Source organism: Pygocentrus nattereri, chromosome 30, assembly GCF_015220715.1.
Source record: "Pygocentrus nattereri isolate fPygNat1 chromosome 30, fPygNat1.pri, whole genome shotgun sequence".
Lineage (NCBI taxonomy): Eukaryota > Metazoa > Chordata > Actinopteri > Characiformes > Serrasalmidae > Pygocentrus > Pygocentrus nattereri.
Window position 1 is genome coordinate 11,745,321 of NC_051240.1, and position 14,769 is coordinate 11,760,089.

The following is a 14,769-nucleotide window of genomic DNA, read 5'->3' on the forward strand; positions in this document are numbered from 1 at the left end:
GGGATAGTGGTTTGTGGGACAATGAGTGGGTTTCTGAAACTGTAAGCGAAAAGACAGACTACAGATATATTGATATATATTTAAATAAATAAATAATTATGGCTGGTTGAATAAGCTGATCAAGGAGCAGTATGACTAATACAGTATGAAAATTAGTTCACTGTATCTTAATATTGAGTTAATAAAAATTAAGTACATAAAGAGCATATGACATCATTGTTTTTGTATAAAAGTATAAAGGCAGTTATGAAATATCTTCGTCACATTGCAATACAATGTCATCCAGATCATTTGCACTTGTTTTCAACTACTTCTTGCAGGCATTAATATTTCACGAATTTGTCTTTGTGAAAGTCTTATTTCCAATGCATACTTTTCAACTGTTGAGCATCCAGAAATGATTCCTTGTCATCTCTTGTTAAGATGGTGATATGATTATAATCATAAGTAAACCTTGAATGCATAGTCTGATGTTTTGTAATCACTTTTTTGGTCTGCATAGTTCAATGGCCAGTGCTGAATTCAGTCTTATGGTGTTTAGTTTGTGAGGTAAATGGACACTGTAGGTTTAACATTAACACTGGGGGTGGGGCTGTAATGGCACTGGAATACTGATGTTTTCTTTTGCTGTACTGCATCACTTCCATGATAAAGTGTACACTGCTATTATAAGGCTAGGTTATCCGACCATGTATATGTTATGAAAGGTACAAAAAACGAACTGAAGATGCATCTTGATTGAACCCGAATATCTCAGGATCAGTCAGAAGTCTTTAAAGGAAACCTTTTTGAGTACTAGAGAAAAATCCCAGGATCAATGAATAACTATAAATAACTACATAGGTTACAGAGTGGATTGGACAAGTTCAGCTTTTCAAAAGAAAAAAGGCTGAACAATACTGTAAGCACTACAAAATTCAGAATTATACAGCGTTGTATATTTTTTCCAGAGGTCCTTGTTCATTTAATATAGCATTTGGATTTTTAGTTAAGGTAGAGAGAATTAACTAGTGTATGTTTGGATAGAGGATTAGTTCTTTGTAGTTACTAGTGTATTGTATGCAGATTCTAGGCCAGTTTGCATTCGGGTTTGGCAATGCTACTTTCAGTGTAGGTCTGGTAGATAGGCTAGGCTTGGTAGTGTGTAGGTCTGATCAAGATATTATGAGTATATTTAGTAGAGCTTGTTTTAAATGCAGTGAGCTTAGGCTGGATAGAGCCAAGTTGTGTTTAGGGCTTGATCTCTGTTCTGACAGAGTAAACACAGTTACTGTCTGTGCAGACAGCAGCAAGGTGTGCTGAGATGTGAGGTGCAGCAGAACACGCAGGGTGTGAGAGACACCCTACAGCAAGAAGGCCTCTATTTTAGCATTCAGTAGGTGAGGAAGCAGGAGGAGGAGCCGCATGGGCCAGTTCCGGACGGTAGTTTTTGCGCAGGTGGGTGTAATGAGGGCCACGGCAGTACCTGGGCTTCATGTGGACTGGCAAGTGGGAGAAACCTCGTCTGACTTGGTGGAACTTTTGCTCATGCTGAAAACAAAAAAGAGACAGGAAAGGAACATGATACAAGTGAGTTGGTTATGGCAAAACAATCTCAGAAATCATATTTCATCATATTTATCAGTATTTTACCATTATCAATGTTACATATGAAAATAAAGTCCATTAGATTCTTTACAATACACAATTTCACACAATTCACAATAATTGAATTATACAGGTTTTTGGTGGAATTTCCCTTTTAGTATATCTAGGACACTATGTTCTGTGAAAACCACTTTAAAAAAAAAAAAAAAAAAAAAAAAAAAAAACACTTTACAAAGTACCTACTGGAGTACATCTTATGTGGCTGTAAACCATGTTATTGTAAAAGTTTCCTAGTGAGGCAAAAAGTCTGCTGGGGTCCAGAGATGTATGAAAACTACAAAACATCACTGGCCTACAGTGACACTGAAATACAGGCTCACCTCAACTCCATCCTGCGGCAGAATGAGAGGACTCTGCATACAAATCTGATATGGAGGTTGCACCATGTGATCCACACATGCCTGGTCACACACACACACACACATTGAACTCATATGCCGAGTTGCCAGGTTGTTAGTTTCTCCTACCTCCACTCTGGGCGTTTTAGCAGAAACACTAAGGGTGCACCTTGTAGATTTACAATATATATATATATATATATATATATATATATATATATATATATATATATATATATATATATATATATATATATATATATATATATATATATATATATATATATATATGCAAGCCATCTGGTTCTACTTAATATGGCAGTGGCATGTTACTAGTCTCAGTGTATCAGGCACAGCTTTGTTGGCATCATTGAACACTTCAGATGTCACTTCTGGGTCGCCAATGAAAATATCCAACAGTAATCCAATAGTCAGAAACTGACCCTCGATAAAAGGATATATGATGACTAAATCAGATGAAAATGAGCTTACGAAGTACAGGTACTCCAATACAAGAAGTCAGGGCTGCTGCACATATTCCATATTTACCATGTATATGTATATATAACTGCCAATTCCAACTACATTTACCTGTATTAGCATTACAAAGAAACAATGTTTAGTCAGGAGTACAATAAATAATCAAATATGGGTCAAATTTAAATGTCTATTTAAAATTATTTATATGCAGATACTGATTTGTTTATGATATTACTGTGTGCCCTTAACAAAATGGATCACTAACACCAGCAGTATACTTCCGAAGAAACAAACTAAACAAAACAGAAGTACCGCCTAAACATGCTGTAAAGAATTTGGTTTACGTCTCAGCACCCCACTTGAAAATAGAAAATGTGTTAACTTTTTTCACTCAACCAGGAGCACCCAAACTCTTGCATGCAACTGTATGTGGCTACATTCTGAATGGCCTGTTTTTGTAGTGTAGTTTCCTTACATGGACTGTAGACTGGGATATTTTAAAACTTGAACAGTGTTTTCAAACATCAAAATCTTTTAAAAAAGGGAGAATGTGTTTGTGTTTACCTCAGGAACAGCGGCCTCCACCACAGGCATGGCTGACTGAACATAACCATAGTCTGCAGGCATCTCCATGGTCTGATACATTAACTCAGCAGGCTGGATATACAAAAAAGGGCTCGGGCTGACAGGCACAGGAGACTAATGCACACACATACACGCACAGATTAACTGAAATGACCAATCAGTGACACAAACCAACTACAGCACATCTTTTTGAACACACATAGGTACACACACCTCCACCTGAGGAACTGTCCATGGCACATGCCCAGTCACATACTGAGAAGCCTAAGAGACAGACAAGCAAACAAAGAACCAGTTAGAGCAAAAAAAAAAATATCATAATTTTGAAGAAACGATTACAAGTTTTATACCTTTTTTTTTTTTTTAATTATGAGCTCCTTATCCATCTTTTTCTTTAGAATTACCAAACAGATCTGGTTCTGCTGTTGCAATACACTGTGATTTTACCGTACTGTGCAAAAGCTATTTATTTTAGCAAAAAGATATTTTTTGCTTGTAATATCACCATGTACCATTAGAATAAAGGCCCATAAACACAAAAAACACAGTATAATGTAACAAACAAAAAAGTGACTTAGTAAATAGCTTGTTAGGTTACAGATTTCTGCTGGGTGTCCCCAGCCATCACAAAGATCTGATAAATTCCATCACCAGCACACCTGCTTCAACTTTATGAAGTACTGATTATCCAAATCAAGTATTAGATGATGACTACAAATAATACCAGGCTTCTTTGAGGAGAGGTTTGGAATTGATTAAATAAACACATATGTAAAATCACTACTTACAGCATTAATGTAATGAGTTTGCATTAATTTTAATATAACAATTAACATTCGGTCAAATTTTATAACCCTAAAACTACCAATAGTAGACTTTTTATTCAACAGCCAAATGCTATACATTTTTTTACTTTAGAAGATTAATAACACTTTAAAAAGCTGTCATGAAGCTAAATTCCTCTACCTGTGTTTCAGCTCCTATTCCAAAAGTATTTTTAAAGAAATATTTGACAGTCTTTGCCTAAACGTGTTGGACAATGTGTTCTTCTTAGCAATTACAGACCAATCTTCACCCTTCCATTTTTAGGTAAATTTTTTGAGAAGATAGTCATCTCACAGCTTAAAGATTTCTTAAATGAACAGAATATCCATTAAAAATTACAGTCTGGCTTCAAAGCAAATCACAGCAGTGAAACAACACTACTGAAGGGGGTGAATGATCTGAAGATAAATGCTGATGCAGGTGATGTTTCAGTACTTATGCTTGTGGATTTAACTGCTGCATTTGATAAAATAGACTACACAGTACTTCTAAATTGTCCTGAGAACCTTTAACTGGAAGACAGTAGTTTATAAGCATATGTGAACATGTCTCAGGTAGGCATGATATTCTCTGTGGTGTACCACAAGGCTCTGTACTTGGTCCACTTCTATTCTATTTGTATGTGCTGCAACTTGGTCAGATTGTTAGGAAGCACGGTATCAATTTTCAGTTATACAGATGATACACAACTGTATAAATCTGTAGCTCAAGATAATGTCACTACAGTAAATAAACTTGTAATACGTCTGTCCAGCATTGTTAGCTGGATGAATAGCAATTTTTTTAAAAAGTCCAGACAGAAATAATTGGAATTAGTTGTGAAGCAAAGAAGAAAGGGGTATTTGAAGGATTTGTAAATCCAGTTCTACAACTAAAAACTGAGGTTTTGGTGTAATTTTAGACTCTTATTTAACCTTTAGATCACATATAAATATTACCAAAACTGCTTTTTATCATTTAGGAATATAGCATGAGTTTGACCTTATCTCTGTCTGCAAGATGCTAAGAAATTGATCCATGCTTTTGTTTTTTTCTTGAATTGACTACTGTAATGCTTTGTTCATAGGACTTCCTACAAGTTCGCCAAACAAACTACAACTTGTGCAAAATGCAGCAACAAGAATACCAACACTAACTAGAAAAGAATACCATAATAGACCAGGTTTAGCAAACTGGCTGCCTGTTTCCTTTAGATTCAATTATAAAATTTTACTACTGGTTTTTAAATGTCTTAATGGTTTTGTAACTGTATTTTATTCTGAAGGCCCAAAGAGATTATACTCCAAATCTTGTTTTAAAGTCATCTAGTGGAACCTTCTTCCACAAATAAAACTTAAAAAGAGCAAAGAGGCAGCGTTTTGTTTTTATGCACCAAAGACCTGGAACACATCATCAATAAACAAATGTCAGGCTCCTTCTGTCAGTGGTTTTTGATCATCTTTTTCACTTTGTATTGTTTGAAGCCCTTTGAGCTGCAGTTTTGATGTATGAAAGATTATTATAATAATAATTATTTATTGTAACAACAGCGTAATCTAATCAGTGCTTTCTGTTCAGATGAATAGCTATTTAAATTTTCTCATGTGCGTAAAACTTTAGCACAGTACTGAATGTATCTGTGGAATCTGACCTGGCACTGATGAGGAGTGCAGAAAGAAGCAGAGTGTGTCACCATGACAGGAGATCCAGACATCGGATGTGGCTACAACATACAAAAAAGCTCATTTTAAACGCAGTCATTTGAACTTTTTAAATGCAAAGTCAGTCAATAGAATGAAAATCATATTACAGAGCAAAAGGACCCAACAGCAGGTCCATGCTCTAATTCCTTACTACATACTTTGTTAGTTACTAAATAACCTATAGTTAATGAGTAATTCATAGTGCATTTAATATTAAGCTGTAAAGTTAATAACTTAATAATAAACCCACAGTTTCAGATATTAAATTACAGTCCAGTGTGTGTGCACATGGTAAACTCGGCATATATGAGAATAACTGACTCACTGAGTACAGTATGGAAGTACAAAGCATCAGAAGCAAAAGTCAGACACCATCTCATAATTTATTAAGTTTCTAGTCAAAAGTTATTAAATGCAACTTATTCATTTTTGAACAAGAATCAGAAAATATATCTAACTGAAAAATTACAACACTAAATATAATATCAAATCTATAAGTATTTAATTTATCCACCCTTTACTTTTGTGCATTCTACTACCACTTTAACTGTTCCATCCTTCTAGTCTTAAGCCCAGCGAGTTACAGCTGCATCCTCGCAACAAAAGCTGATCACTGACTTTATGTTCCCCTTAAAAGAGACGCTAGCGTTGACACAAGTAACTACTGAAACACATTTTAGCTGCCTTGAACAATTCTCTCTCATCTGCATCTAAAACAACTGCAAATCCACTTGTGTAAGGAAGTGGAAAATCAACGGAAAAGCAAGAGTTCAATAAATGAAATGATATGAAGAAAATTGGACTGCAACCATGCAAGATCTGGCAGACCACTGATACTGTCACCTTCTGAGATCCAAGTAAAAACTTTTAATGTTTCAGGCAGGAGAAAATCAAGCTACACAAAAGCTTCAGATCTAAAAAAATCCACAGGAGCTTCTATCCACCTTTGCTCTGTGAGAAGAACACTCAACACTATTACTCTACAAGGATGTGTAGCTGTCGAGACGTTGTTACCGAGAAAAGGAAATTGAAAAAAAGAATATGAAAACTGGACATTTAAGATCTGAAATGAGATTTAATGGACTGATGAGTCTAAATTTGTAATTGCTTGCTGTAGCTGATTACTTCTAATCAACTTCTTTGTTCTTTGGAGGTGTGGAAAGATGCATCTGATTTCTTAAAAAAAACCCACACACACACACACACACACACACACACACACACACACACACACACATTTTATATATATATATATATATATATATATATATATATATATATATATATATATATATATATATATATATATAGATAGATAGATAGATAGATATACACACACATACATACATATATACACACACACACAAATCTCTCCTGAAAAGAACAGAAAGTGGAGCTTTAAGATAACAGGTGGACACAAACACTGAACAAATTATATTATTATTAAATATTGAGGCTTCTGTGTAATTAAAATAACTTTTTTTAATCAAAGTTGTTGAGATTGCGCTTTACACATAGAAGAAAAATCAGTGCTGCATTACAATTATTACCATATTTACTGAAGACATAAAAAAGGGCTTTCCATCATATATTAGCTGTTATTCTTTTCTTAAAATACATACAAATGGACAAATTTACAGAATTTTGGAAATAAACTGTTCTGTTTTTTCTTGATGTTGAAAAAACATAACTTATACTTAACTGGAAATATTTTGACAGGAAACAAAATGAATGTTGGGTGGTCTCTGACTTTTGGACAGCACTGTCGTTCCAGATGAAAGTGGTGTGTGTTAGACTCACAGTATGCCAGTGTGGCATGTGTGTGTTGGGCTCTGGGGTATGGAAGTAGGCGACTCCATTGTGGTAGGTGTAGGGATATCCAGTTGGGGTGGTCAGGTACATGGTGTTATACATAGATGGGACAGCCAGAGAGGGACTTGGACTTCCCATATTGTAACTGCCTGCTTTAAAAACACACATCATACCTGTCTGATACAGCAAACAGCTTTAAAACACACACCATAATGCTTAGATAGTACTGTTCAAAACATTTGGGCAACAGTGCATATAATTTAAATTGTTACCACCATTTACCTTTGCAATAAAAGCAATATATCATTATAACAGATGCAAATAAACATCAATATTGTAAACAATAACAAGAATTTCAGACATTGTCAAAAAGCAGCCTAGTTAAGCTAGTTTGAAGAACTAAACTAAAAAGTTTGAGTCTAGATTTATCCTGGGTAACAAATCTATGCAATAGCTGGGGTCAAGTTCCATTACTATCACACCTGATTTAACTTAATGAAGCACTGACTAATCAAACCAAGTATCAGAAGAAAACAACAAATAATACCCCACCATGAGATAACTGAGAACAGTTAAACACCAAGACATACATAAAATCACAACTTATTGTACTAATATTATTTGTATTCATTCTAATATTAGTCTTTTCCTAAGCAAATAATCAAATAATTTGCTTTTTAATTCTAAATTTCTCAGGTGCCTAAAATTCTTTCTGATCACCTTTATCGTGATGAAACATTTTTGTACCAACATCAGGGGTTTGTGAGTTTGAACCCCAGCAATACCATAGCTATTCATATCCAGAATCCCAAAAGGAAAAATGCCAGATGGAACCATGTGAAAGAAGGAGTGTCTGCCAGTGGGAAAACTAAGTAAAAAACACATTTTATTTTGTTTATCTAACCAAAATGCAGACCTAGAAACAGTAGCTTTGAGAATGTTTGACTTAACTAAGAAGTTTGAGTTGGATGAACTCAAAATTGAGTCAACTTAAGAAAAGTCATGCAGTCAGATACTATAAAACTTTTTATTTGAGCTGACCTCTAATTTTTTACAGTGTATAAGAGATTTTGGCCTGACGTGTGAAAAGCACTCTCCTCCACCTTCATCAAAACTCCAACTGATCAAATATCTTTTTGGAAGAATTGTGTTCTATCCATCAAGTACAGTTATAGAGACTTATATAATCTACACAGAGTTGCATTAAAGCAGTTTTTGTGGCTCATGGTGGCAAATGCTTTACTAAGTTGCTTTATTTTGAGATTAATTTGTCATCCGTCTGTATGTGTCTAGCATAATTCCAATATTGTGGCTGTTTAGCTCATCAGCGTTTAACATTTAAATAGTGTGATTCAATGATCCTTACAGTGTCCTGCCACTTGCTGTTTGCGAATAGCCTGGCCTATGTTTAGCCTTTTATCACGGCACAGCCTGTCAGCCTGTAAGAAAGTGAGAAAAAGAGAAAGAGATATATATGCAAATGACTCAATAATGCAGCAGAGGCATGCGCGCTCACATAGTGGATGTAAATTACACCACGTGTATCTATGTGAATGCATTACAGTCACTACAGTCTTTTCTGATGCTGCTGCCATACCAAGATATAAAATCCTGAATAAGCAATTTAAAATTACAGTGGCAATACAATACACCCCATATGATAAGACAGACATGGTACATGAGTACCTCAGTGGAAAGTTAATCATTCCAGGAGCCAGTATTTAAATACTGAAACTACTATTCAGGTATTTGTTGCACTTCATCGTGAAAAAATAGAGAAAATATCCAGCTGATGTATATACTGGAAAGAACATTTTTATTTCTCTAATAAAAATGTTACTACTCATACACTCTACAAGTCCACTCACACCAACACATCATGAAAAAATAAACTCTTGAAAATAATCCATAATGTGTCAGAATGAAACCCTTCACATACAGACCAACAATTCAGTGAAATGCTAATTCTGTGTAAAAAGTCAATGTTTTGCTTGTATTTTCAATTAAGTACACTTTGCTTACACCCTCATTTTTTTCTTTTTTTAAAATCTGCAGTTAACCTGAACTCACACAGGTACTCGAATATCAATAAGTCAGAATGCACATCCTAGTTTACGCTCCACAACCTGTTCCTTGTGTTGTAGACATCACAACCCCCACGCAGAGCTGTGCTATCCTCTTTTCTCAATCACTCACACACAACACAACCATACACACTTACATCATGCAGAATTTTCTGCGCATCCTCCTGAGTCGCAAATGTGACAAAGCCGTACCTGTAGGAAGAGCCAAAAATTAAAGAAAGAATATAACAAAGACTCTGAGCTTCTGTACTGTTTGTCAATTAAATCATCTCAAACAGAGCAAGACAAACACTGAGATATACTGACCCTTTTGATATTCCAGCTCGATCAATAACAATCTTCACTTCTTTAATCATTCCGTATTGAGAAAAAAAATGTCTGAGATCATTTTCATTGGTCTAAAGACACACACACACACACACACACAGAAAGAGAAAATAGAAATCAGATGAGATTAGCAAGTTCATCAAAGGCAAAATGTAGAGAAACTCTGCTCACTCTGTTTCTGTTCAAGTGTTTAATGCCTGGAAAAGCTGCATCAAAGAAAGTTATAACATAGAAAAGTTAAGAATGTACTGCCTGAGGTCTGAGTCACCACTTTACAATAGTTCTGATAATCAGAAACCAAAGAAAGCTTTTTTTTTTTTAAACAATTTCACCATTTTCAATATTACATATAAAACTCAGAGAACACTGGGCAATCTGTATCATAGAACCACCACTGCAAAGAAATCAGAGCCAGTAAGTTTTTCTACAATGAAGCATTTCACATCAAACCACTCTGAATTACTATGTTCTCATCTCAAGGACTGAATTATGGACAACTTTTGAAAAATCCATGGCATTCCTCTTCAATGTATATAGTGATTTTCAGATACACACATACACAGACACTGGCCTATGCTTACTTTAACATCGATCCCTCCTACAAAGATCCGGTTCGGGATGACTGTGCCGAAGGGGGGGCTCTGGTGCAGGGCATTCCTTAGTTCAGCAGGAGTAGGACTGGTGGAAGGAGAGCTGGTCTGTGTCTGATTTCAGGGAGAGAAACACATCCTACTGGGATGAGGGCGACTACAACCTATAACTGTGTCTGCATATTATGCTTTGTAACCTTGCGTAAGGGTGGGCATGGGTCTTATATATGTAGCACCAAAAACGTTTTTTCTATTGATACAAGGTCAAACTTGTAGCAAAAGAAGAACCTTTTTAGTGCTATATAGAACAGGTTTAAAAAGGTTCTACATAGAACCATATACAATTCTCCACAAATCTGAAAAAAAAAACATATCACTATGTAAAGAACTATTGAAGTGGGAAAAGACCATCAAAGAAACATTCATTTTACTAAAAGAACACTCGAAGAACCTTCTTCTTTAGGAGTTGTTTTAGCCAACATGCTTAGGGAAATAAAGTGATTCCGAAATGGGCAGCAGTGCATTTCATTCTTCACACTAGCGATAAATGTCACAGTAACTTGGGAGAATAATAGTGACCAAAGCACACTTCATAAACGGTTCTTCATCAGTTCTTTGGACTTCCAAAGTGGTCTTGTTGCTACATATTAGCCAGCGGCGATAACCGGTGGAAAACGGGCAAAAAGTAACGTTACTTACTAACTCTAGTTAGCTAAGAACATAAACTTACAGCTATTTATCGTCCCAGTCACTGCTCTTATTATAAAAGACGAGTCTTCGACCAATCAATTAAACCAGCGTAGCTATCTTGCCGTTACTTTATTGTGGTGACTCCTAGATAGTAACAATGTTAGTTAACTAACTAAGCATGGAGCACTTTGGCCACCGACGTAGCTAAAGCTAAAGCTAATGTTAACGTTAATCAGCGTTCAAACGCAAACAGCGCTTACCCCAGTTAGCCAGCTAAGCTAGCTGCTAACGCTGAAGAAACACATTTCTTTCGATTAACATGTGCCTCTCACAACCACAAATTCAATACAAAGCAACGTCAACTCGACTCGCGGGTTTTAAGTGACTATTTAAAGAGGGAAAGACGTAAATCGTTCGAACGAAATTAGCGTTAGCTATTAGCTGATAGCGCGAGCCGGCTAACGTTAGCGGACTTACGCCTGTCTCGCTCTCCATCTCTCGCGCTGGATCTCGGTGGAGAAGGAAAAATAAAATGTAAAGTCACTTTACGATCAACAGTTCGCTACTGCTGTGGCGTCTGAGAAACCGAAGCCCACGTACACGCTGAAAAACTACACCCGGCCCGACATAAAACTAGAATAAAAAGAAAAAAAAGGGGGAAAGATAAACAACAGCCTGCCTGGCGTGTAACAAGAATGGAGGATGAACCACCGAAGTGCACACAGAGATCACTTATTGCACTCAACTCTGCCACCATAATAACATAGTACGGGCAGCTGAGGAAATGTGTTTATCTGCGTTTATCACAAAACCAAATTATCTGCGATTAAACGGAAAAATCAGTGAGATAGTGTTCGCTTCCCCCGTCAACGGGCTCAGATGGACCGGTCCTCTTTTAAACCCTTGAATAATGGCGGGAAAGTCGATGTTGTGTCTCAGGCAGAGCAGAAAAATAACAGAGAGCTTAGGAGTCACTTTACACGGACTTTTATGACTTACACAGAGGTGGACGAAGTACACAAGTCATGTCTTCTTCTTCTTCTTTCGGCTGCTCCCTTTAGGGGTTGCCACAGCGGATCATATGCCTCCATCTTGCCCTATCCATTGCCTCCTCTACTTTCACACCAACCATCTCCATGTCCACCTTCACTACATCCATAAACCTCTGAGGTCTACCTCTTCTCCTTCTACCCGGCAGCTCCATCTCCAACATTCTTTGCCCAATATATCCACTATTCCTCCTCAACACATGTCCAAACCATCTCAACCTGGCCTCTCTGGCTTTATCTCCAAACTGCTCCACCTTCACTGTCCCTCTGATCTGCTCATTCCTAATCTTGTCCAGCCTTGTCACTCCCAACGAAAACCTCAGCATGTTCATCTCCGCCACCTCCAGCTCAGCCTCCTGTCTTTTAGACAGAGCCACAGTCTCCAAACCATACATCATAGCAGGATGCACCACTGTCTTGTAAACCTTCCCTTTCACTATTGTTGCTATCCTTCTGTCACACATCAGCCCTGACATCCGTCTCCACCCACTCCATCCTGCCTGCACCCTCTTCTTCACCTCTTTTCTACACTGCCCATTGCTCTGGATGGTTGACCCAAGATATTTGAAGTCATCCACCTTTACGACCTCTACTCCTTGCATCTTCACCTTTCCACCTGCCTCCCTCTCATTCACACACATGCATTCTGTCTTATCTCTACTGACCGTCATTCCTCTCCTCTCCAGTGCAAACCTCCACCTCTCCAGGTTCTCTTCCACCTGCTCTCTACTCTCACCACAGATTACAATGTCATCTGCAAACATCATGGTCCATGGAGCCTCCTGCCGGACCTCATCTGTCAACCTGTCCATCACCATTGCAAACAAGAAGGGGCTCAAAGCTGATCCCTGATGTAACCCTACCTTCACCTTCACCTTCACCTTGAAACCATGAAGTACACAAGTCATGTACTTGAGTTAAAGTAGAGACACCCAAGGTAAAATATTACTCCAGTAAAAGTAGAAGTCCTTACTCTAGACCTCAACTTGAGTAAAAGTACTAAAGTATTTGCCTTCAAATGTACTTAAGTATAAAGTAAAAGTACTAAAAGAGTAATTATAACAAGACTCGCTTCATGAACTCATTTTAGGTGAAAGTCCTCCAGCGTCTCTCTTGGTAAACCAGTCTTTTAATAGAACGTCATTAATTAGTGAGGCTGACGTCTATTAAAAATGATCATAAGCACAAAACACTGAAGGTAAATAGTTTCCATCAGGGAGAACCGAGTGGCTCTGAAATCACTTTTACAAACAAGCAAAGTTTCAGTTTCAGATTACTTTGTAAATTAGTTACAAGTTGAATAAAAACTGGCTTTAAACTCAGGATCACAAATAAGTTTTCCTTCTGTAAATAAAATCTTGATATTGATCTGTAGGCCTCTGTTCATAAACACAAACCAGCCCAAACTCATTTACTACAAAATGAAAGTGTTTGTATGAATTCAGAAAAAAAGAAACGTGCCAGTCACGACTGCATATGTGGACATATTTCTATATTGTGGTCTATTTACACAAAGTTAGGTTAGTTGATCATTTAGGTAGACGTATGTGCTCCCAAATTTTTATGTTGCTGCGCAGATGTTGAACCGTGTGCTTGCACTGGGTCGGTATGACCAACAGGTCAAAACAAGCTGAGAATAAAGTGACCGCTGGGCCCTGATTGGTGCTCTTGCTTTGCACTTCATTTGTTTTTACATTTTACATTTTTATACACACAAAAAACAAAAGGAACGACAGATTTCACATAGTGGAGTAAAAAGTAAGATATTTGACTTTGAAATGTAGTGGAGTGAAAGGAAAAAGTCGCCCAAAATGGAAAAACTTAAGTAAAGTACAGATACATGAAAAAACTACTTAAGTACAGTAACGAATTACATTTACTTAGTTACTGCCCACCATGGGTCAAAGTGCTTTTTTAGGCTAAATGTTTGTAAAGACGTATGCAATTTAAAGTTTCTGAAATAAAGCAGGTTGAGTATTGTAATACGACTTTTAACCCAATTGCTATTCAATCATATGAAAGTGGAAGTTCACCAATAGTTTTTTTTTTTTCAAATTTCCTGAATAATTCAGTCCATGTGTCTTCTGAGTTTTTATATGTAAACTTCATGAAAAGTGGAAAATCTAGAAAAAGTGAGTTCCTTGGATGCTATTTTGCCTTACAACACCTTGCATCTACCTGTCCACCACAAATGGATTAAAATAAATAGATTCAAATACATTTTAAGGCAAAACCTGTTTTTCAGACATCAGGCAGCTTCGAACCATTTCATGTAACTTTCTGTAAGGGAGCTTTTAGAGGTGGACATGTGGTTCCTATCACCACCACTGCGAACAGGTCTGACTGTAAGTTTCTCCAGAATGAAGGATTTCACACTAAACCACTCTATAAATGATTCTGTTTACATCTTAAACACTTCATTATGTAGATTAAAAAAATAAAAACTGGTGAAGTTCCCCTTTAGAAAACAAAATGTCTCAGAATTTGTTCTGGTTTGGTTGAAAGTGCTGACATTTTGTACAGCTATACATTGAATGAGCATGTTAAATTATTGATATATGTTATTATAGATAACATGTAATATTATCTACAATCGAATTTGGATATAACGTTAACGATGAGCCATTTCATATTACATTCCCATCCAGGCAGCTGGAAGG

General features: G+C 36.7%; 1 protein-coding gene across 2 annotated transcripts; it reads right to left on the reverse strand.

The window, feature by feature from the left end:
- Positions 1-880: 880 nt before the first annotated feature.
- Positions 881-11,863, reverse strand: LOC108430036 (protein boule-like). Of its 2 annotated transcripts, none has more exons than XM_017702182.2 (11): positions 11,538-11,863; positions 10,362-10,484; positions 9,760-9,851; positions 9,591-9,645; positions 8,736-8,808; positions 7,358-7,518; positions 5,506-5,577; positions 3,264-3,314; positions 3,030-3,164; positions 1,968-2,048; positions 881-1,530 (listed from the first exon to the last, which is right to left on the reverse strand). In XM_017702182.2, the coding sequence occupies exons 1-11, from the start codon at positions 11,553-11,555 to the stop codon at positions 1,366-1,368; spliced, it is 1,026 nt and encodes a 341-aa protein (XP_017557671.1). In that variant the 5' UTR covers positions 11,556-11,863; the 3' UTR covers positions 881-1,365. The 2 variants fall into 2 exon arrangements, with proteins under 2 accessions (XP_017557671.1, XP_017557669.1); XM_017702180.2 differs by having other exon boundaries at positions 7,358-7,521.
- Positions 11,864-14,769: the final 2,906 nt, after the last annotated feature.